The 24146-nt window shown below is 36.2% G+C and overlaps 1 protein-coding gene across 1 annotated transcript in view; it reads left to right on the top strand.

Annotated features, from left to right (window-relative positions):
• Positions 1-24146, top strand: part of RAPH1 (Ras association (RalGDS/AF-6) and pleckstrin homology domains 1) — a 68161-nt gene that overhangs the window by 5647 nt on the left and 38368 nt on the right. The window contains exons 2-4 of the mRNA XM_081096174.1: positions 16332-16451; positions 19766-19871; positions 20618-21123. Of these exons, the coding sequence (XP_080952300.1) occupies positions 16332-16451; positions 19766-19871; positions 20618-21123 (732 nt within the window). The remainder of the gene's footprint in view (positions 1-16331; positions 16452-19765; positions 19872-20617; positions 21124-24146) is intronic.

The raw sequence follows: 24146 nt of genomic DNA, 5'->3' as shown, positions 1-24146 counted from the left end.
TGACCATGGGAGGTTGGCTGTGAGAGCACACTGACCACCGGGGGCAGCTCCTGCATTGAGTGTCTGTCCCCTGGTAGTCAGTGCATGTCGTAGCGACTGGTCGACCGGTCGTTCGGTTGCTTAGGCTTTTATATATATACAAAAATTTGTGCACCCGGGAGGGTCCCTCAGCCTGGCCTGTGACCTCTCGCACTCTGGGACCCCTCAGGGAATGACCACCTGCTGGCTTAGGCCCGCTCCCCAGGGGATTGGGCCTAAGCTGGCAGTCAGACATCCCTCTGGCAGCCTGGGAGCCCTCAGGGGATGTCCACTTGCCAGCAGGGAGCAGGCCTAAGCTGCAGTCGGACATCCTTAGCGCTGCTGAGAAGGCAGGAGAGGCTCCCACCACCACCGCTGTACTGGCAGCTGTCAGCCTGGCTTGTGGCTGAGCAGAGCTCCCCCTGTGGGAGCACACTGACCACCAGGGGGCAGCTCCTGCATTGAGCGTCTGCCCCCTGGTGGTCAGTATGTGTCATAGTGACCAGTGATTCCCAGTTGCTTTGCTGTTAGGGTCAATTTGCATATTACCCTTTTATTATATAGGATAGAGGCCTGGTGCATGGGTGGGAGCCAGCTGGTTTGGCCTGAAGGGTGTCCCAGATCAGGGTGGGGGTCGCCGCTGGGGTGCCTGGCCAGCCCGGGTGAGGGGCTGATGGCTGTTTCCAGGCTGGCCACAGCCCCCCAGCAGGGACCCTCACCCCATGAGGGTGTGGCCATCCTGAGTGAGGGGCTGATGGCTGTTTGCAGGCTGGCCACGGCCCCCAGCCACCCAAGCTCCCAGTGGAGGCTGGCTGGAAGCAGGTATCTGGGATTTATTTAGCTTCTATAATTGAAACTTTGTTGCCTTTTGCGGAGGCCACAGCTGGCCAGGGCAGGCCTCCTGCTTGCTCCAGTTCCGTGGCTGCCGGCCGCCATCATGGTTGGGTTAATTTGCATGTAATTGCTCTGATTGGCTGGTGGGTGTGGCTTGGGCATAGTGAAGGTACGGTCAATTAGCATCTTTATCTTTTATTAGTGTAGATAGATACCACATTTTGCTTATCCATTTACCTGTTAATAGATATTTGGGCTGCTTTCATTTCTAATGTTTACAAATAAATAAAACTGTGGTGACATCTGTGTATAAATTTCTTCATGTCTATGTGTTTTCATTTATTTGGGTAAATACCTATGAGGACATGCTGGTTACACAGGGTAGGTGTATTTTTAATTTGAGTCACTTTTTATGTTCTTATTAGCAAGTGACTGAGTCTTTTGCACATTTTAAAAATTGGGTTTAGCTTTTTTAATTTAATTATAGCAATCTATAATAATAAAAGCATAATATGCTAATTAAGCCAGATGGCTGAACAGCAGAACGACTGTGTGGACAACCTTCCGGACGAAGCCAGGGCTGCAAGGGCCAAGCCCCTTGCACGAATTTCGTGCGTCGGGCCTCTAGTTCTTTTATAAAACATGTTTTTTATTGATTTCTAGAGAGAAAGGATGGTAGAGTAATAGAGAGGTAGAAACATCGATGAGAGGGATTGGCTGCCTCCTACACACCCCCTACTGGGGATTCAGCTGGCAACCCAGGCATGTGTCCTAACAGGGAATCTAACGGGAACCTCTTGGTTCCTGGGTTGACACTCAACCGCTGAGCCACACAGGCCGAGCATTGTAGCAATTCTTTACATATTCTAGATACAAGTCCTTTGTCAGCTATATTTGTGAATATTTTCTCTTAGTTGGTGGCTTGTTTATTTTTTTAATGGTGTCTTTCAAATAGCAGAGGTTATTGGACTTCATAAAAATGATCAGTATTTTCTTTTGATGGTTAAATTTTCTGTGTCCTAATCTTGGCGTACACCAACATTATAAAGATATTTCCCTGTGTTTTCTCTTAGGAGCTTTATCATTTTAGCTTTTACATTTCAGTCTGTGGTCCATTTTGAATTAACTTTTTATTATGGTGTGATCTGGGAGCAGCCTTCCATATTTATATCTGTTTCATTTTTATCTGTCAAGCATACCGCAATACAATTAGTAAAAAATATCTGTCCTCTTTACCTTTAACTTTGACATCCCTGTTGAAAATCATTTGACAGCATAAGTGTGGGTCTATTTCTGGACTCTCCATTCTGTTACATTGATGTAATTTTCTATTCTTTTGTCAGTACTACATTGTCTTGATTACTTAGCCTTATAGTGAGTCTTGAAGTTAGTATAACCGCCCCCCCCCCCCAAGTTATTTTTCCAGAATTGTTTTGACTATTCTAGGTCATTTGTTTTTGCATATGCATTTTAGAATCAAATATTGAAATATTGGTTATAATTACATTGAATACCTAGATCAATATGAGGATAATTAACATTGCATCTTCTCATCCATTCACATGGTATATCTGTCCATTTATTTAGATTTTTAATTTCAGCAGTATTTTAAATCTTTCAGTTATATAAACACTGCATAGTGTTCTATGTGGATCATTTCTTACAGTCAAATCATTATTTACACATGCTTATTTTTATGATAAAAATTAAGATTTGGTATGGAGTTTTCCATATGATAATGTTATCTAATGCATATATGAAGGGACCATCTATTCTGATGTGACAGTGCTAGAAACAGGAGACTAAAACATATATTTAGAAACTTAAAGCAGAACTTTACAACTATGTAATTATTGGCATAATTCTTTTGGCTTGTATGGTTATGGATATTAGTATTTCAAGAGGCTTATTTTATTAGTATAGCCTAATATTTTTAGGATCTGAAGTAAAACAGAAACTTATCAGATTAATTTGGGCATAAATTTTTGCCAGAGGATTTTGAATTTTCATTTTGTAGTTTGCCATCTTTTCCCCCTCTTTCATTAATATTAATGAAAATGTGTAACACTTATAAATGTATAAAAAGAAAATAAAATCCTATTATCCAGAAATCACTTTAAATTTTTTGGAAAGTATATATGTGTGTGTGTGTGTGTGTGTATGTGTTTATATAGCTCATTACTATATGCACAATTTAGTTCTTTCATTTAAACTTATCACTAGCATTTTCCTATGCATTAAATGCTTTATGCATAATTTGTAAAGTCTGCATTATAATCCAGGATGTACATAATACACTTGAATTTACATAGTTTTTCTTTTCTTGTAAGATATTCAGTTGCCTTGCCCCTCTCCATAATTTTTGAAAATACTTGGCTTTGATGAGCATACTTATACTTATTCACATACTTTGTCTATATTTTGAATTTATTTTTAAAATAAATTTGTTTTTAGTTTTGAAACATTCTAAACCAAAGTATAAAACTTAATAAACAGCTACACACTCACCACCAGTAGTATTCAATTATTTATATTTTGCTTCAAATAATTTCTTTAAGAAGATACAACAAAAATCTTCCACCAGTGCTTCACTGGTGCATGTTTTAGTGCATTTAATGCAGATGTATCCATAAAAATTTTCTTATTGCTGTCTGTACTTTTGAATTTCATATGAAGGGTAGACTCTATTATTCTTTTAAAATTTGCATTTTTTTACTCAACCATATGGTTTGACATTATTCATACTGTTTCTTGAAGATCCAGGTCATTCTTTTATAAGAATAAGGTTGTTTTCTTCATTTCCCTTTTGAGGGATAGATAGATGATTAGGATCCTACAATGAACATCCTTTCACATTTCTCCTGATGCTTGTCTCATAAGTGCTTGGACACTTGGTGGTATTACGAGATCATCAGATATGTAATCTCCAAATAGCTCTCCAAAGTGATGAGTTATATATGTCCCTACCACCAGTGAGCATTACTCCACATCCTCTCCAACCTTCGGTATTATCAGACTTACTATTTTTGCCAACTTGATGGGTATGAAATGGATAATATTTTTTCTTTAGAAAATTTTTTAGAAATATAGGTATTAAGATAAGGAATATGAGATTTTATAGCATATTCAGTGAACCTTTTTATGAATGAAAACTGTATTCTTTCAAATGTCCATTAAGAAATGTTTCCAATCACAAATTAAAGTTTTTAAAGATTTTTCAATAAAAGTATTGTTGTTTATTTACGGTGTCCTGGCTGTAAGACTGTTGGATATCAGAGAATTGCCTAAAAGGAATTAACTTTTATTTTGTGATATCTGTGTAGATAATTTAGATAAGAGATTTTTAGCTGGTGTGCCACAAGAATTTTTAAAACATGCAGTACCTGACTATTTAGTCAGGGGCACTGACTTCTTTTCCCTTACATTGTCAAATGAAAAAATGACCCAGCCAATACAACAATAGCCATTCATTGTGAATGCCCTATCTTAAACCATAAATATACAGATCATATAATAGAGTTGCATCTTATTGATCACGTCACATACTAAGTGTACCAGTTAATAATGCGGATTTTTTTCAATAGATGGAGTAACACATATGTTGATATATATGCAATTTGATTTGTATGCTATTTTGTTGTATTGACAACAAGCTTCAAAACTTCATATGTCAAATTGCTGAAGATGTTAACATTAATAGATATTTTTACGCTGAAAAATATCGAATTTCATGCCAAAAAGAGAGCATTTGTGGGAAGTTTTAATTATTACTTCATTTTGAAGAAAAGTGCTGCTGAATACTTTAAAAAGCTTATGGTGAACATGCTCCATCTCAAGACACTTGTGACGCTGGTTTAAACGCTTTAAAAGTGATGATTTCGACGTGAAAGACGAAGAATGTCCAGGTCAACTGAAAAGGTCTGAAGACCAACAATTACAGGCATTATTGGATGGAGATGCATGTCAAACTCAAAAACAACTTGCAGAAAGATTAAATGTTGCTCAGCAAACAATTTCTAATCATTTACAAGCAGTGGGAAAAGTTTTAAAGGAAGGAAAATGGGTGCCACGTCAACTGACCCAAAGACAAATGGAAAACCGAAAAGTCATCAGTAAAATGTTGCTTCAAGGGCATGAAAGAAAGTCTTTTTTGCATCGAATTGTGACTGGCGGCAAAAAGTGGATTTATTTTGAGAATCCCAAATGCACAGAATCATGGGTTGATCCAGGTCAACCATCAACATCAACTGCAAGGCCAAATCGCTACAGAAAGAAGACAATGTTATGCATTTGGTGGGATGAGGAAGGTGTGGTGTATTACGGGCTTCTAAAACCAGGTGAAACTGTTAATACTGATCGCCACCGAAAACAAATAATCAATTTGAACCATGCTTTGATGGTGAAACTACCAGAATGTTCCAGAAGAGACGGCAAAGTAATTTTGCTTCATGATGATGCACCATCACACACTTCAAAACCAGTTAAAGACACGTTAAAAGATCTTGCCTGGGAAGTATTAACCCACCTGCCGTATTCACCAGATCTTGCTCCTTCAGATTACCACTTGTTCCGATCAATGGCACACGCACTTTCTGAGCAGCACTTCAAAACGTATGAACAAGTAGAAAATTGGGTCTCTGAATGGTTTGCCTCAAAACAGAAAAGTTCTATTGGGACGGTATCCACAAATTACCTGAAAGATGGGGGAAATGTGTAGCTAGCAATGGACATTACTTTGAATAAAGCAATTTTGATGTTAATCTTGAAATTATCGTGTTAGATTACAAAATCCATCATTATTAACCAGTACACCTAGTAATAAGGTAGCATCTGATTGGTTAATTTATGGTACCAGAAACCCTTATAATACAAGTATAGTCACCTGATTTTTTTTTTAAGTTTCTGTGGACCAAAAACAGTAGGTAAGCCCTGGCGGGTTTGGCTCAGTGAGCATCAGTCTGTGGGCTAAAGGGTCCCAGGTTCGATTCTGGTCAAAGGCACATGCCTGGGGTGCGGGCTCGGTCCCCAGTAGGGGGCGTGCAGGAGGCAGCCAATATTGCAGGCTTTATGGACCCTTTCAGTGTTATAATGAAGGTTCTGTTCTCACTGATTAAAACTTAGGGCATAAAAATAGAAGATTTATCTGAATTTTCTTGTTAACCAGAATTTGTATTAAAATATTAGAGAATGTTTAGCATCTATAGTTTAAACACCCAACAAACTCATTCTGAATACTTTATATAGGCCCTATCCTTTTCACCCAAAGCAATTCTTGAACCTCTATTTTCATTTGTGGCTGGTTAATGTCAGGAATAAGAACCATCTCTGGTTAGTTTTCTGACTCCTGCCAGAATAAAATACTAAGATATGCAAAAATGGAAGAACTGCTATAGTCTGTGGAAAGTTACATTTACTAGTAATGTGACTTCTCCTAAACTTTGAGTCTCTATTCAGAATTCTGGTTAACTCTAAGTCTTTCTTACAAAACTGTATGAATTTTGGGTTTTCATATGTGTCAATTGAAAGTAACTTCTTTGAGGGATACTGAGAAAGGATTGATGGGACAGAATGAGGAGAGAGAATCTAAAGGGATGGAGATGTAAAGCAGGTTGCAGGAGTACAGAACTTTGCGATGAAACCTTGGAGAGGAGAGAAATGGAGATGAAGGAAGTTGAGAGGAAATACATTGTGATAAACGTTTTGATAAATTTCCTTGGCTGAAAACTAGTTTTAGTTAGGTTTCTGTCACTTGCAAGAACCCTTACTAATACTCATTTGTTACTTTTTATGAAAGTCATGTTATAACACAGCTATTGAATCAAATCATGTCCTTAGAAACATATAACCTTATCCTATATAATGAAAGAGCTAATATGCTAATTAGACCAGACAGCGGAACGACCTTTGCAGAACAACCTTCTGGAACGACCAGTGGGCGGGGGGTGGGGCCGCAAGGCAACCGGGGCTGCGAAGGCCTACTCTTGCACGAATTTCATGCATCAGGCCCTACTAGAAATATAAAACTGTTCTGCGGAAACTAAAGTGCATTATAGAATTTTCTTTGGTTTTTTAAAACTACCTCTATTGATAGGGAAATTAATTTTAAATGTATTGGTTCCTTTAAAGTAATATTTATTGAGAACTGGATAAATTAGCCACTTTTTTTTTAAGTTCTTCACCTTTAGCTTTGAGTCATCTTAAATTAGATGTCATCTTAAAGCAGAACTATTTAGCAGAAAATAGTTGAATTTCAGATGAAGGGGAATATGATTATTTGTTAGTTGCTCTGGGGTGAAAATGAGAACCATATGTCTCTCTCAGAAACCTATGACCTAGTTGGGTGTGGAGGGTGATAAGGCAAGTACACAAATAACCACTACATAATACAAAGCTGATTAGCTATAAATGCCATAGAGAGGTACAAAGTTCATGGGCCTCTCAGAGGAAGTAGTACATAACTTTCTTGTGTTTAACTCGCACAGTGCTTAGAGGTGTTTTTTTAGTTTTTAAAAATTGAGATATAATACACATATATAACATTCACTCCTTTAAAGTGTAAAATTCAGTGAGTTTTAATATATTTACAAGGTTGTGCAACTTCACCACTAATTCCAGAATAAACTTTAAAAAATTTGAATGTTTTTAACTGAGGTTTGCCCTCTAATTCTCAGGCTTTCCCACTCCCTATTGTTTACATCTGTCTACCAGTGGCATTTTTATTGGCCACCTGACGCCAGAAGGCATTTAAATTTGCTGCCAGGCTTAGAAGAATTGTTTTTGTTTTTTTAAGTTTCCTTAACCCTGGAAGCAAATGCCACAATTACCTTCTGGGTGCCCATGTGGGTAATACTGGCTGCTGTCCTGCTGAGCATCTTTTTTCCCCACTTCTGTTCCTTTTCCGACTCTACCATCTGACTCCTTCAACAATGGCACCACCTCTGCTGCAGCCTTTTGTGAGAGATGACTTCTCATTGCCCTCAAGAGGGCTTCCTTAGAATAAATTCCAAACTCCTTTTCTTGCTTTACAAATACTTGCAAGATCTGGCTCTCTCTTCCCATCAGACTAATCTTTCCATTCCATGACACATCAAACTTGTATCCTCCACCTGGAATGCTCTTCTCTCTGATCTTTGCACATCTGATTCCTTCTCATCGTTCATACCTCACTTTAAATTTTGCTCCTCAGGCCTCCCCTGTTCATCAAATATAAAGCAGCTATTTGATCACTTTTCACTCAGTCCTCATTTAATTATCACTACACTTGTCATGGTCTGATTTGTTTGGCACATAGTATGTGCTTAATACATATTTGTTGAATAATGCTGAGTAAAAAATGCTTGCTTTGAGCTATGGCTCCTGCTCTGGTTCATCTGGCTATATGATTCTACCATTCTCTTCCAGAAATTTACCAAATCTCTGGTCTTTTGATCTCTTTGCCATCTCCAGCTTTCACTGCCTTTATGAGTTTATTCCCTTTTGTAATTGTTTATTTTCATTTCAGTGGGATGTGATCGAATGAGAGAAATGTAATGTCATTCTTTTGACAGGTTGAAATGTGCACTCAGAAACATGTTCATGAAAACATGAACAAAGGCCAAGTTAAGAAAGCATGACTTGTTTTCTGAGAATACTAATTAGTTTAGGTTGATTGAAGGGTAGAAAATAACATTGAAAATTTAGGTTGAGCCCATATCAGAGGGTCTGAAATCATTTGATGAAGAGTTTGTACTTATCTCAGAATGTCATGAGGAACCCCTATGGGTGTATGAGCAGATCACTTGTGGGTGTTGGGCTAAGACAGTGCCCCTGCCTGCTTTGTGGGGAGATACCTGATGGATGGGTTCATCATTCTGTAGAAGGAATTCCTTTACAAGGTGGTTCATTTAAGTGATTGATAAATATAATATTAACAAAATTGCTTTTGATTGGATTTATAGTTCTTAGGCATCTATCAACTGTTGAAATAGTTCTTATTTATTTTTATGCATCGTTATTTGATCTTTAGTTACTTCACAGTTAATGTACATGATAATGAAGAGGATATATTAGTTATATCCTGGGTTGTCAAAAACAGACATAGAGGAGAAGGCATAAAGGCGTGCATCACCTCCACTAGTGTTTCTGTTTCCTCTGGGTTAGGGGGTTTCACCATGGCTAGCCCCAAAACAGCACATCTCTCTGTTAGGGAAGTACAGTTCCATGTAGAAACTGTACAAAACTGAGTCAGCTCATTCCCAGAGGACCAAGCCATCCAAGTCCCTCATGGCCAATTTACTGTGCTTGCGCCTGCAAAGCCTTTGAATAATGTAGTACATGTCTCCTTCCTAGACCCTTTCAACACTTAAAAGATCATGGCTTACTTTATTTTATTTTTTAAATATGTTTTTATTGATTTTAGGGAGAGGGGGAGAGAGATAGAAACGTCAATGATGAGAATCATTGATCAGCTGCCCCCTACTGGGGATCGAGCCCACAACCTGGGCATGTGCCCTTGATCGGAAATGAACCCAGGACCCTTCAGTCCGACACTCTATCCACTGAGCCAAACCGGCTAGGGTGATCATGGTTTACTTTAAATTTGCTTCATGTATGAGTTTACAAAAGGAGGGAACTTTGTTCTTAGATAATTTGTTATTCTTAGATAATTTGTTTACCATCCCCCCACAGTTAGGATCAATTTCTTTGAAGTTCTGGAAGGTATTTTTTGCTTCCTTTGTATCCTGAAAAATACTTTAGAGTAATGCTGTTTGTAGGCAGAGTATTTTAAAATGTTAGACCCTAAGTAGAACTTGGGCCTTTTCAATTGAGGGCCACTAACCTACAGAGAAAACTTCATGATGTATATATGAAAAGACGATTTTGGCTTTTTTTAAAAAAAGAAAACAAACAAACTCATCTTTACAAATTAATGACAACAGCTATAAAATTATGTTTCTTTAAGAATAGATACAACTGGAAGAGGATCTTCAAAACAAGAACACTGGTTTATGCATAGAACGTAGATACATAAATAAAAGAAGCATACCAAAAATGGGAAATTTTAAATATTGGGGAAATTCAGTTTAGATTTTCACTCACATTATGTGTCAAACTAAGATACCTATGTAAAATGTAGCAGCTATGTAAAAGAATGAGCCTGGCTGGTGTTGCTCAGTGGTTGAGTGTCGACCCAGAAACCAAAAGATCTTGGTTCAATTCCTGGTCAGGGCACATGCCCAGGTTGCGGTCTCAATCCCCAGAAGGAAACGTGCAGGAGGCAGCCAATTGATGATGTGTCTCTCTCAACAATGTTTCTATCTCTATTCCTCTCCCTTCCTCTCTCTCTAAAAATCAATTTTAAAACATTTTAAAAAGAATGAATAATAAACTAAAAATTTACATAAATATTTATTTGATGATTGCTGGGTGAAAAGAATTTACTGAACTAAATAGTGTAAGAATTCAAAAAGAAATATGTTTTTATTGATTTTAGAGAGAGGAAGGGAGAGGGAGAGAGAGATAGAAACATCAGTGATGAGAATCATTGATCGGCTGCCTCTTGCACACCCCCTATTAGGGATCGAATCCACAACCTGGGCATGTGCCCTTGATCAGAATTGAACCTAGGACCCTTCAGTCTGCAGGTCAATGCTCTGATAACTTTAAAAAATAAAATTTACCAGTGTCTTAAAAAAAAAAAAAGACTCGAACAAATTAAAAGGTAAAACCCGAGGAAAATGTTGCCGTATACATAACATGGCTAATATATTGAGTCTCTAAAGAGCTCATGTAAATTCAGTTGGTTTATTAAATTCCCAGTTTCCATTTGCTCAGTTTACACATGAAACCATTTAGTTCACAACAGGTCCTGTGTTGTAGGGCAGGAGAGAATCATACCTCTGGTGCCTTATTCAGATGAGTAGTTAATGGCCTTGCAGGGCCCCATCCCCCACAATTCACTTCATTTTACATCATGTTGTGTCCATTTCTCTCCTTTTCCTTCTCTGCTCTGGCTTCCTTTTGATGTCCTCTTCCTCTTTTTGTGCCTTACTAAATTTAACAGAGTATTTTTGTGTGTTTTTTCTTTACTGTTTCTTTTGTCTGATTTAGGTTTCCTTCCTCTTGCTTTTATTTTGCAAGTTTTACCTTGCACAGTTGGGGGCACTCCTTGAACTTGGAAGTTTTCACAGCCCCCCTTCTCTAGTGCCTGTTTTTCTTTACAATTATTTATCTAATTAGAGCAGCATAGGAGGTGTTTAAAACACCATTTTTATTTCTGTGTGTGATAGAGCTACTAAAACATAACTGGATGTAAAGAACTAGAATTTATCTCTAAATGAATAACTCTGAGAAGCATGGAACTATGGTAATGGAGGAGGGGTAATTGGGATATGTTAATTATGATCCTGATGCTGTCTAATTTCTTCATGGTTTTAGGGAGAACTCAGTCTAGGTTGTTCTGCCTTTAACCAAATTATGGTTACGCAAATTCCATTACTTTGTCTTGCAAGTCCTCCCAATAATTATAACAAAAGATACTACAGCTATAGTCAGACTTTAGTGGACATAAGAAGTGGGAACATTTTCCTCAGGTTTTACCTTTTAATTTGTTGAAGTCTTTTTTTTAAAGACCTTCTCAAATTGAGTTAACCACACTCATACAACATACCTCTACTATAGCACTTAACACTGTTTCATCATTGTTGGTTCTGAAAGGGCGAGGGCTACGCCCTCCATCTTGCCCCAGGGTAAGGACTACACCCTCCATCTTCCCTGGATCCTCCATTTTTGGGCAGCCATGTGCTCGGCAAGGCTTCTTCCCGGAAGCCCAAGCCTCTGCTAGCCACACCCAGGACTTCTTTAAACTAACCAATGACAGTCAAGGGAAGTGCGCGCCATAGATATGACCACATCCTGTGTAACAAGACACGGACTTGCTCCTGGCCAATCGGCAGGGCCCACAGTCCTTTCTCCTCCCCTTACTCCAACCCCCTATAAAACCCCTCTTCCCACAGGGCTAGCTCTCTCTCTCTCTGCCACTTGCTGCTGCATCAGTAAAGAGGGTAGGGGAGCCAAGCCTGGGCTTGAATAAAGACTCTTACGTTTTTGCATCGGACATGGCTGGCTCCCTGGTGTGGTCTCTAGGGATCCTGAAATCTGGGCATAACAGCTTCCTTGTCTGTCCCTACTGGCCTTCAGGACATCTCTGTTCTTCCAGCGTCTGGCACATAGTAGGTGTATAGTACATATTACAATCAGAGCTTATCTTCCCTCTTCGGAATACTGCGGATTCTAGACTTAGACAAATGCCATAGTGGCAGCTCTGCACTCCTATATTCTGAGAGTTTTCACGTGTTTTTAAGTATAGAGTACTTATTTTCACAAAAAGCAATTATTTTTGAATTATTAAAGGGACAAAAAGAGTAATAAATAAGGCACCCTACCTATACATCATGTATTTTTCTCAGTATGTGACTTGTGTAATTTCCTTATCTGTAATTATGTCTACCTAATACATACAGTAGCCTTCTAATGGTCTTTCCCTTTTCTAATAACTCTTATGCTAGCACCATGTTCTTTGAATAAAATACTATTTCTCTCCCTACCCCTTTCATTTCTATGTTTAAGAATCCAGTTGCCTTGGGCGGGGTTGGGGGAGTGGGAAGGGCTTGGCTTTCAAGTTCTATATGACCTGGTCCTGCCTTAGTCCTTGACCTTTAAATCTCACTCTTAACCTGTTTGTTTATATGAGTCATTCTCATGACAGTCACAAAAACACAGACCTTCTCCTTTGCTCTTTGTAATTTGCCCGACCTGGAATGTATTTATTCAAATTTTTAAACACTTTAATCTAAGCCCAGCCTTCACAATAAAGATCACTCACAGTGAGGAAATTGAATAGTAAACAAAAATATCTCCTAAGAGGAAGGTTTTAGGTATAATATGCCTGAATAATTAACTTAATGGAAAATTTAGTGGGAATAATATTGTTTCATACTAAAGCATACTAAATGAATGGTTTCATTATGTGGAGTGGAGCTTACTATATATATATATTACAAGTTTTAACCTCTGATAATTGAAGCATGGTTGTTCACTGTTATCTGTGAAATGAAACCAACCAGCATATAAGCAATGGCTGAATTACGCCATTACTATTTTTAAGTCATGAGTAAAATAAATGTAAATTAGCTTAAAATGTTAGTTAAGTCAGTATTACTATAATTTATTATTTTTTATGTAATAAACATGATTTTGAAATAATATTTAGGCTAACTAAACCTCATTAGCTTAACTCTCCCTCATTTTTTTTCTAGTTAGATGTCTGCCCAATACCTCTCAGTCTATCTTCAGAACAGAATCCACACTCTCCCCCTGGGAACCTGCTCCAAAGGACAGGATGGCTGGAGGGGAGAGTGGGAAGAGAGGTCAGAGAGGTCCTTGAAGGCCAGGATTATGCTAGGACTTGTCAATCTGCTAGCAATGTTGGATTTAGTCTGTATTTAATATGTCTGTATCTTGGGGAAAGTAAACCTTTTCATATGTGTTAAGATACATTTATTTTTCCAAGACATAGATATAATGGAACAGGGAATTTAAGATTAACTTTAATATACTCTCCCAAAGTACCTAATCAAATATAGTCACAAAATAATAGTATCTGTTCTAGTATAATTATAGTTTTCTTAGGACTGTTTCCACATCATTAAGGAAAAAATCGTATTAGAAGCTATCTGTTTAAATCCAGATTATTTTAAAAACAAAGTTTATAAGTTCTATTTTCTTTTCCATAATTTTTCTCCCCTTTGGAGGGACAGTTGACTGATGTATTATTTTATTTGCATTTTATGCTGTCATCATTTTCAGTAAGGGCATTGTGTTGGTAAAATTCAGTTTTAGAATTGTGATTTAATTGGAGATGGGCATTGATTATATAACAAAGAATGAATTTCCTTACTAGATTTGATGACTTTAGATAGTGCAGAGCCTACAAACAAAAACTTTCTGGGGGCTTCTCATTTGGTGTGTGTAATAAGCAGAAATGGTGCCATAGGGGGGAGGTAAGAGAATAAGGATTAACATCAGCTTCAAGAGACTGGAAAGTGCTGTTTCGAGTGTAGATCCTTAAAATGTTGTAAAATCTAAATTTTTATTCGAACAGTCTCTGAATAAGTGTCTTATTAATTTTTATAAGATAGCTCAGGAGGTAATAGGAATTCAAGAAAGGCGAAAATTGGCAAGTTATATAAATGGTATAAAAGTTGAATAGTTGCTTGAAAATTTACATTTATTTTATGACTCTCTGTCATTGTTTCCTATCCATATTTTACTCTTCTTGAGTCTATAGTAGTCTAGATAAAAATAAAACTATTAATGAAAATAGATTTTTAAAATCCAAATAATTATTGGGTTTGAATAGTAATAAACTCAAAAAACACAGCAGACTTTGATGTGGAATCTATAATTCTATTTGGTTTTGAGAGAACTTAAAATACTCGTATTCATTTTGAACTATTTTGTGTGCTGTAAAATTATATTCCTATTGTTTCTTTTTTTTTTTTTTTCCAGTTCCTTGGGGCAATTAGAGTGTGAACTCAGAAAGAAAGTGCATTATCATTATCTCAGAGCAGGTTTTCTCTAGAATATTTTAGCTTCTGAGTTATTTCAATGTGTTCAGTTTTGAAAATTAGGGAGGAAGAGGAAGTTGACTCTTATCTTCCCAGTTCTGTTGCTTGTTGGCCCTCCTTATGAAGACTGGGTATTATTACAAACAAGCAACTATTACTTGAGTAAGTCACCTGATCAGATGAGGTTTTTCTTTGTACTAACATTTTATGTTTTTCATGGGTAGATAACTTAATGAAGAATTATATCAATTGAGATTGATCTGTGGATAATTTAGTAATGAGTAAAAATCTTAGAAATAGTATTAACACAAGTGAATTATAAAAACCAAATCAAGAGCCACATTTATGAATTGGAAAATTAGTGGATGTCTTTTCTTTTGTCAAGGTAGAATGCCCAAATTAATACATGCTTAGAGCGTGAAGTTAAGAAATCAAAATGATCAGTTTCTATTAGAGATATTGATAAGCTGTTATCCTTTGTTATTAAGCTTAAGAAAATTATTTCCCTTCAGTGATTAAATGAGATATGGTCTGATTTTTAACATTGTTAGAACTAAGTTTAGTTTGGTTTTGCAACATTGTTTGACCCTTTCTGAAAATTTTTATATAATAAAATAGGTTTAAATTTTAACTTCATGACATCTCATCAGCTAATTAGATTCTTTGCTTATCTCATAACCTTATTTAAGTATCACAGAGGTAATTTTGTTGATTGCTGCTTTGGAGGTGCAAGATGTGTGCAAATTCTTATTTGAGATTAAGGATATCTTTAAGTTCTGAGGAATTTTTAATTCAATTGTCAGGTTGTATTCCAAATGTTGCCTAGATTCACTAGAACGAAGTCTGTGTTTCAGAAATGTGAGTCAAGAGTATGGAATGTACAATGATGATATTCGTTATGTCCCTGGGAAATATAATAGGTATTTTAGTTGAAGGAAAAGGATTTGTGGTCAGATAAATTTAGAATATGTAGGACACGTTGTTTTAAGCAAAGCTAAGCTTTACTGGAGATTTCTCAGAGCTATTAATATTGAAATATTTTTTAAAATTAGATTAATCTTATTTTAAGGACTGTAAGTATCTGGTCAGTCATTGATCTTATTTTGTTTTGTGTAATCTTTTCCTCCCTTCACAAAATAATATGCAAGTTCCATGTCAGATATCACATTATTTTATTAATGGGAAGAAGGAAATGTCTTTTTATTCAAGGGACTTATTTATAATTTAGTCACACATATGGGAAATTTCATATATGATTTATTAAAATTAAATGAATTTAATTTTGTTTGTTTTTTATTTCAATTTTAGTTCCTTGGATTTTGTAGGAACTAATGAGGAAATAAGGTAAAAGATAGATGAGGTAGAAAATGAGAATAGGATAAATTCAACAGACTGAATTAGACTTAAAATTTTGTTTTGTCTTTTCTATGAAATGCTTATGGGACTAAGCTTTTGCAAGATACATGCATATTTATATCTAAACAGATTTTTACAAAATAAATACGGTAAGTTGCTGCATTACAGTCTTCTGGAATTTTTCACAGTGGTGTTGGGGTATTTTAGAATCTATTAGTGAAGAGAACTGATCTGCTGTTATCCTCTAATTAATGGGAGTCATCTGCAATTTTTAAATTATTGCTACTTGTGATTCTGGTCATAATTTGATACTGCTTATTCTGTCACATTTTTCTAAAATTTGAGACTTAATCACTCCTTTCTACTCACTTGTCAACCCTGTTTCCAGTCATCACTTTTAATTTACTTCCTAGTTTTGAAGGTTTGACCCCAGAGAGTTGTAGTATATATCAGAACATATACTGCATACTTTTCCAAGTTTATCCTGTAACTATTCTACACAAATGTCTGTTTCAGATGGAGCAGCTATCAGATGAAGAAATTGACCATGGTGCTGAAGAAGACAGTGACAAAGAAGATCAAGATCTGGACAAAATGTTTGGAGCCTGGCTGGGGGAGCTAGACAAACTCACTCAGGTTAGAAATAGTGCTTGGAAAACTGGTTGAGGATTTTAAGTCATCACCGTGTGCTAAAAGTTTACAGTATAATCATAAGGATATGGTGGGTATAGGTTACATTTTAAAATATTGCTATAAAAATAAAATGTCCAAAACATTAACAAGTGAATGAATATTATAGGACAAGATATTATCTTCTCTGGTTATTTGAAGGAGTTTTAAAATATACTTGTGACTGACTGAGGTTCTGTTTATCTACAGGGATTACTTACAATCTCTTTCATAAATTGAGATTGCTGGCTCGAAAGCTGTAAAGCCTAAAATTTTAAAGTTTAAATTTTAGCACATCCTATTTCATAATTTAGTGAATTTTTGAATACTTTACAGCATAAATAATATCTTCACACATGAAAATATTTTCTATTACATGATTGCAGAGTATTGATAAAATTTCATTCCCAGCTGCATTTTAAAACAGTGGAAAAGCCTTTTTATTTAGTTTTCTTGTATCATGAGTTTTTTGTTTTATTTATTCTTTTTATTTAAAGAATGACCTTATCCTCTAAACCAGGTCACTTTTATAATAAAAGGGTATTCTGTTACTATCCCAGTTGATATATTATATTCAATATACGTATAAAGATGGTTATGTTTATTAAAACAACTTTAACTTCATATCATTGAGAACATTAGAACAAAAATATTTTCATTCATCCTTAATATCTCTTGGAAGAACTTTTATGTAAAATTACTTAAATTTGAGATTCCTTAACCAGTAAAAAATTGGGAAGTAAGCTGGAATCTTAAAGTACTGGTTTGTTCCTCTCTGTAACAGTCTGTAATTGAAACTGATAAACTCTTCACATAATTCTAAGAGTAATTCTAGGATGGATCGTTTTGAAAAGCAGACATGTTTGTGACCATAATCTGTTAATGTTCAATTTTCAGGAGAATGCTTTCACTTCTACTAGGATCTCAAAAGAATCATTCCCTTCATCTCCAATCAGGAGAAATAAAATACTTGTTGAGAGAAAGGTCTTTCTTATATCTGTAATTGTGAACCCATTTCAGTTTAATTCTTAAATTTTTTAAAAAGGTGATTTTGGTGTAGAGATGATGACTAGGCTATGCATTTCTATGCGGAGGAGAAAAAGGAATGAGGAAGCAAAATAAAGGAAATCGAAAATGATAATATGTGCCAGCTGGCATGTGTGGGGTTGCTTTGACTTTATGGTTTTATTACTCATATTTGGGAAGGGAGCCAAAAAGAGAAAAGACAGGTAGGTATAACTCCAGCTGCTCTAGGTGGAGCAGTACTCCATGCTACTCCATTTCAGGTGGGCTTCTACTGGTTCAGTGCCTTTTATTCTTCTTTATATTTTAAATCCCCAGATTTCTAAATGTAAAGAGCCACTCACCACAAAAGTTGGCTTCTAACTAGTGCTGTGACTGTTCTTTTTATTATACAAATCTGTCTTTAGAGGGAAAGATTTAAAAAAACTCTTGTGTAATGTGGCTCACTGCTAACAGTTGCGTTTTAACACTTCAGAAAGTTTCAAAAACTTTTACTAAGTTAGTGGCTAAACTTCAAGTTTTTTAATTTATTATTTTAGTTCACTACAATGTGTCATCTGTGCCTCTATCACACATACAATGTTAATGGGATTTTCAATTTTATATTAAGTCAGGTTTAAGTTTTAAGTGGTTGGTGACTCTTCTGAAATCATTTGTAAAATTTGTGTATATTTGCGTTTTTCTGGAAGGTACATATAGCATATAGCTTTTTTCAAATTCTCAATGACCTCCCCCCCCCCCCCCCCCCCCGCCTCCATAGAAAAGTTAAAAACCACCCTACTAGATTACGAATTTCTTGACATCAAGGAGTATTTCTTTCTCTTTCCCTTGTTGTCCCAGCAGCATGGACACAGCAGACAATTATAACAAATGTCTGTTTACTTAAACTGGTAAATAGATTGATTTTTAATATGTCCTCAATTATATTCAAGTTATTTTACAGTAAACATTACCTACCTATTAGTCTTCATTTCCACTGAGAGAAGGAGGCTTAGAATTAAATTGCAGCAGGGACGTACGTTTGAGATTAAAGGACAGTTTCCTGGCTGTTTTGTGCAATTTTGAAATAAGGCACTGAATGGTCATTAATGTCCTTCATATGATAGTTTTAAAACCAGTATGGACACTTTCTGAATGGATTTGTTTTATCTTGAGATAAATGAATAAAGTAGATAGTATTCTACTCTAATTCCACGATTCTACTCTCCAGCATTCTCCTTTATTTGAAATCTATTTGATAATTCTAGGTAGAGACTAAAGTTTTAAAAGACTAATCCCAATATTTGTAAATTTATTTAAATAAATGCTGTATATCTACCTACCTTTACCCTGAATTTCTCTGTTGTAAACATCTTATTTTCCTTATTATAGAAAGTTTAGAAAAAGTATCATTTTAAAAGGTGGTGAGATAACTTACAAGATACCCAAACATGAAGTATAGTATAATTCTAGACTTTGCACAAGCAGTGTAGCTGGGTTACTGTGTGCCCTCATAGAATTTGAAAAGAACAAGGATATTTAATTATTGTTTAAAGTTGTAGCTACTCTGTTAAGATCTTGAGTGACACTAATTTTGAGTCTAGAAATGTACCGTATCTTCAGGGTCCATCATGCCAGGAAGGACGCTATGCTGGACCTAAAACAAATTACTTTGAAGAAAGAGATAACGGAATTATCTGCATCATTTCTTCCTATTTATCTTACCATGCCCATATTCATATAACTAGTTTTATAGTGAATTTATGTAATATGAACTTAGTCTCTATACTTGATGTATTTGGAAAAAAATGTATGACATTCTCAAGTGCCTTCAGTAAGATTATTATCTAAAAATTTTAAAAAAGTATAACCAAAATAAGATGAAAACAAAAACTTTGGTTTTACTACCTATTCTATAACAATTCACTTAATCATTAAAACAAACTATTTGTTGTTGTTGTTGTGGTTAATCATCTCCTGAGGATATTTTTCCATTGATTTTTAGGGAGAGTGGAGAGAGAGGGAAAGACAGAGAGAAACATCAGTGTGACAGAAACATCGATTGGTCGCCTCCTGCATGAGCCCCAGCAGGGCCTGGGCCTGGGAGTAGCCTGCAACCAAAATATGTTCCCTTGCCTGGAATCAAACCCAGGACCCTTTGATGCACAGGCTGATGGTCTATCCACTGAGCCGAACAGGCCAGGGTAAACTGTATCTTTTTATATAATTGAAGTGTGGGTATAATATGACTTATCAAACTTCCTTTTTTCTTTTTAAAGAGTTTGGATTCTGACAAGCCCATGGAACCAGTAAAAAGATCTCCTCTTCGCCAAGAAACAAACATGGCCAATTTTTCTTACCGCTTCTCCATATACAACTTGAATGGTAAGATGTAATTGGAAATAAAATGTAAAATAGTGTACTAAATTATATAACGTAAGAGCAGTGCAGCTACAATACCAAGTAGCTCAACATAGAAATGATATGCATAACTTGACTGAGTTCTTATATTTCTTGATTTGTTTATTACTATTTCAAATGATCACAGAAAAAAAACAAACTGGAACATAACTAAAATAGTTTTCTAGTTGAGTTATTAATAATTACAAAGTATATACTCAGGTGGAACCTAAAGTCCAGTGAAGTTAGTTGTTAGTAATTTTAAAATCAGCCCTCTGGCCTTTATTTAATGCCCTCTACCAAGTCAACTTTATAGTGTTTGAAATTGATATTTCAATCTGTAACTTTTTAGGCCTTACATTTCTCTTTATGCCCTCAACTTTTTAGGTAACATCTCTACCAGGGCACTGATAATATTGACAACTTAGATCCTCTGATAAAAAGTTGCATTATGGATGAGGTTAAAAGTAGGAACGGTGTACAATTTTTGCATTATTTTTACTTTCAACTTATAATTGTGTTCTCTGATGGCTAAAAATCTTAAAAGATGGACTGTTTGCTTCTAAAAATTTCTCTTAAAAACCTGTTAGAAATACTATATTTGAGAGGCTTTAGGACCAATAGGATGAATTTTTTTGCTTCTTTCCCTGCATTCATTAACTGATTTATAATAGAATGTATACATTCTGATTCAGTTGTTCTGGAAACATCATGTATATTGTTCATTGCAGAAGCTCTGAGTCAGGGAGAAACTGTGGATCTGGATGCCCTGATGGCCGATCTTTGCTCAATAGAGCGGGAGCTCAGCAGTATCGGTGCAGGAAATAGTAAGCGTCAAATTGCAGAAACAAAAGCCTCTCAGAAATTACCTCCTAGCCGACATACAACAAAGCATGGCACCTTGAAAGGATTGTCTTCTTCATCTAATAGGATTACTAAACCGTCACATGCCAACTACTCCCTGGAGGATATTACTGCACAGTTAGACCAGGCCTCTTTGAGCATGGATGAGGCTGCTCAGCAATCTGTACTAGAGGATGCTAAGCCCTTAGTAACTAATCAGCACAGAAGAACGGCGTCGGCGGGCACGGTGAGTGATGCTGAAGTGCGCTCTATGAGTAACTCCACTCGCTCCAGCATCACTTCTGCAGCTTCCAGCATGGACTCTTTGGATATTGATAAAGTAACGCGCCCTCAAGAACTGGAGTTGACACATCAGGGGCAGCCAATTACTGAGGTAGGTAGATGAAATGGGGTTTTTTTTGCTATTTTAGTACTAAAATAGAAAACTAGTTTTTAAATAGTTTTAAATAACTTTCTTATTTTCTCTACATTTAAAATTTATCAAGGATACCTCTGAGCTAAGTTTTAAAATCATTGCAAAAGGAGTATATTACCAACTATGGCAATGTCACAAAGAAGAATAAGAGGATAGTATTTAGTTTCTTCATTTTTATTCTTGTGACTATTTTGAATTGTTTGAATTGATGTTACCTGTTTCACATTAATAAAAAAAAAATTTGAAATATACCCGGCCAGCATGGTTCAGTGGTTGAGTTATGAACCAGGAGGTCATGGTTAGATTCCAGATCAGGGCACATGCCCGGGTTGCGGGCTCAATCCCCAGTGTGGGGCATGCAGGAGGCAGCCGATCAATGACTCTTTCTTATCATTGATGTTTCTATCTCTCTCTCTCCTTCCCCCTTCCTCTCTGAAATCAATAAAAATATATTTTAAAGGAAAAAACCCCACAAAATCTCGAAATGTGTTGTTGTTTTTTTGACATTTGCAAAGTTAGTATGGCTCGTAAGTTGATAATAATTGCTTAATATGTATTTATTACAAATTAACAACTTAAGAAATTTCTTAAGACTCATATTCCCATTGTAGTCCTCCAAGATTCTAGTTTTTAGGGTTCACTGAACTTTATTATGAAGGAGTCGGTGTGGTATAGTGCAAAGAGCCACTGGGCTTGGAATCAGAAAACTCAGTTCCAAGTGTTTGCCACTCACTATCCATAGAACCTAAGTGAGTTTATCCAACATCTGTGAACATCAATTTCTCAAAGTAAGAGGGAGCTAAGGGTGCATGGTCTGTCTTCTTGTACAGTGGCTCGGAGTCAAAAGGATATAACACACATGAACAGATTTTTAAAGATGAAGTGGGTTTTTTTTGTTTGTGGTTTTTTTTGTTGTTTTTTTTTAAATATATTTTATTGGTTTTTTACAGAGAGGAAGGGAGAGAGACAGAGAGCCAGAAACATCGATGAGAGAGAAACATCGATCAGCTGCCTCCTGCACATCTCCCACTGGGGATGTGCCCGCAACCCAGGTACATGCCCTTGACTGGAATCGAACCTGGGACCCTTCAGTCTGCAGGCCGATGCTCTATCCACTGAGCCAAACCGGCTTTGGCAAGATGAAGTTTTTCTTGATGAACAATGAGGGTAAAGAATAGATTTGTGATAAAAATAAGTTTGGAAAAAACTGAGTTTAGTTTTACTGAAGGTGAATTCTTATGGGTTTTTTTTTCATCAAGAAGGCAATTTTGTTATAGGGTAGCAAAAATAAAACCAGCCTTCCATTCACTTTGTATTTACAATGTCCTCTAAAAAAGGTAAAATAATCTATTCATAAATAATCAAGAGTAAACCTTATAAAACATTGTTTAAGGAATTGCACAGAAATGTAAAATTTACACCTATTGACAGTATTGATTTTCCCCCCATTGATTTAATTTATTAGATTACTTTTCATCACTCGGCAACTCCATTTATCTAGCTTTGTTCTAGGTAATGTGGAGCCCAAAGGAGGTTTGGAGATAAACGAGTTTTATTGTTTCTAAGGAAATATGTCACTTTATCATGGTGGTTTGGAGATAAATGAGTTTTATTGCTTCTAAAGAAATCTATCAGTTTAAAGAATAAACATTTATTTAAAATGAAACTTAAAGTGATAGATATTCTGTAGAGAACTTTAAAACTGATTTCTACCTTATGATACCTGGGGATTACATTTAGCACCAGCTATTTATTAATATGTGTCATTTATGTATTTTAGATTTACCTATTGGGAAATGAGCAATATTATACTGGGGATGTGCTTTCTTGGTTTTCCTGTGTTTTATATATTGATATTCCTTCTTTCCAATCAGATTATTTTTAATTGAGTCAAGATGCATGGAAACAGGTTAATCATTCAGGGTGTGTGTGTGTGTGTGTCCATGTGTCCATCTATAACATACCCTCATTATAAAAATTCAAACAATAAAAGAGCAAATGAAGTGAAAAGTCCTCTCCCAGCAAACACTTCACATGGTGTCCAGTGGTATCCATGAGCAAGGAAACCAACGTTCAGTGGTTTTATGTTTAACGTATGGCTTTAATACAGGGTTTGGTGAGTAAATGAAGAATCATACAAGAAAGGGAGTTAAGGTCTTCTCTATTCAGCCTGTTCTTTTTGCCTTTCCCAGATGGGTAGAAAAGTAATTTGCTTCTTTTGGAATTGCACAGAAATGTAAAAAGTATACTTTTTCTAGATGTAGTTTGTTCTGATTCAAGTCAAGAAAACTAAGGGAGTCTATTACTAGGTCCCAAATCCTTATTCCCACACTCATACACAATTTTTAAAAAAACATTCGTTTGGTAAGCGTGGAGCTCAAAGAGTCAAATGGTTCTATAAGATTTGTAAAAAACACTGCTGTGTATACACACACACACTTTTTGCCCTTCACCTCCAACCTTTCTCCCAGTTGATTAAATTTCATACTTATTTCAAACAAAATTAGTATTCTACTAATTTCATCTTAAATTGTTTCTATCTTTTGGAATCTGTACGCTAGGATCATTCTGAGGTCTTTCTCCAAAGCAGATTCTTCCGGCCTTGCCTGGAGGGCATATGCCGGCTCCCAGTGCTTTAGCAGCCCATTGGGAAAAGAAGGCTTGCGGAGTGGGATGGTCCTGGGTGTTCAGTACGTGATCTCCCATGTAACCCTAGGTCAGGGTTTCTTAACCATAAGTTTATTGACATTTAGGGCTAGGAAATTCTTCAGTGTGAGGAGCTCTCCTGTGCATGGTAGGATGTTGAGCAGCATCCCTGCCATCTACCCACTAGGTGCCAGTAGTACACACACACCCTTCAGTTGTGACAACTCAATATGTCTTCAAACATTACTACATGTTCCCTGTAAGGCAAAGTTGCCCTCATTTGAGAATCACTGCTTTAAGTTCAGAGTTAATAGCAGATCTGATCCCTTTTATTC

Source organism: Myotis nattereri (assembly GCF_964212035.1).
Source record: "Myotis nattereri genome assembly, chromosome: 7".
NCBI classification, from domain to species: domain Eukaryota; kingdom Metazoa; phylum Chordata; class Mammalia; order Chiroptera; family Vespertilionidae; genus Myotis; species Myotis nattereri.
This window is presented reverse-complemented; position numbering and strand designations above follow the sequence as displayed.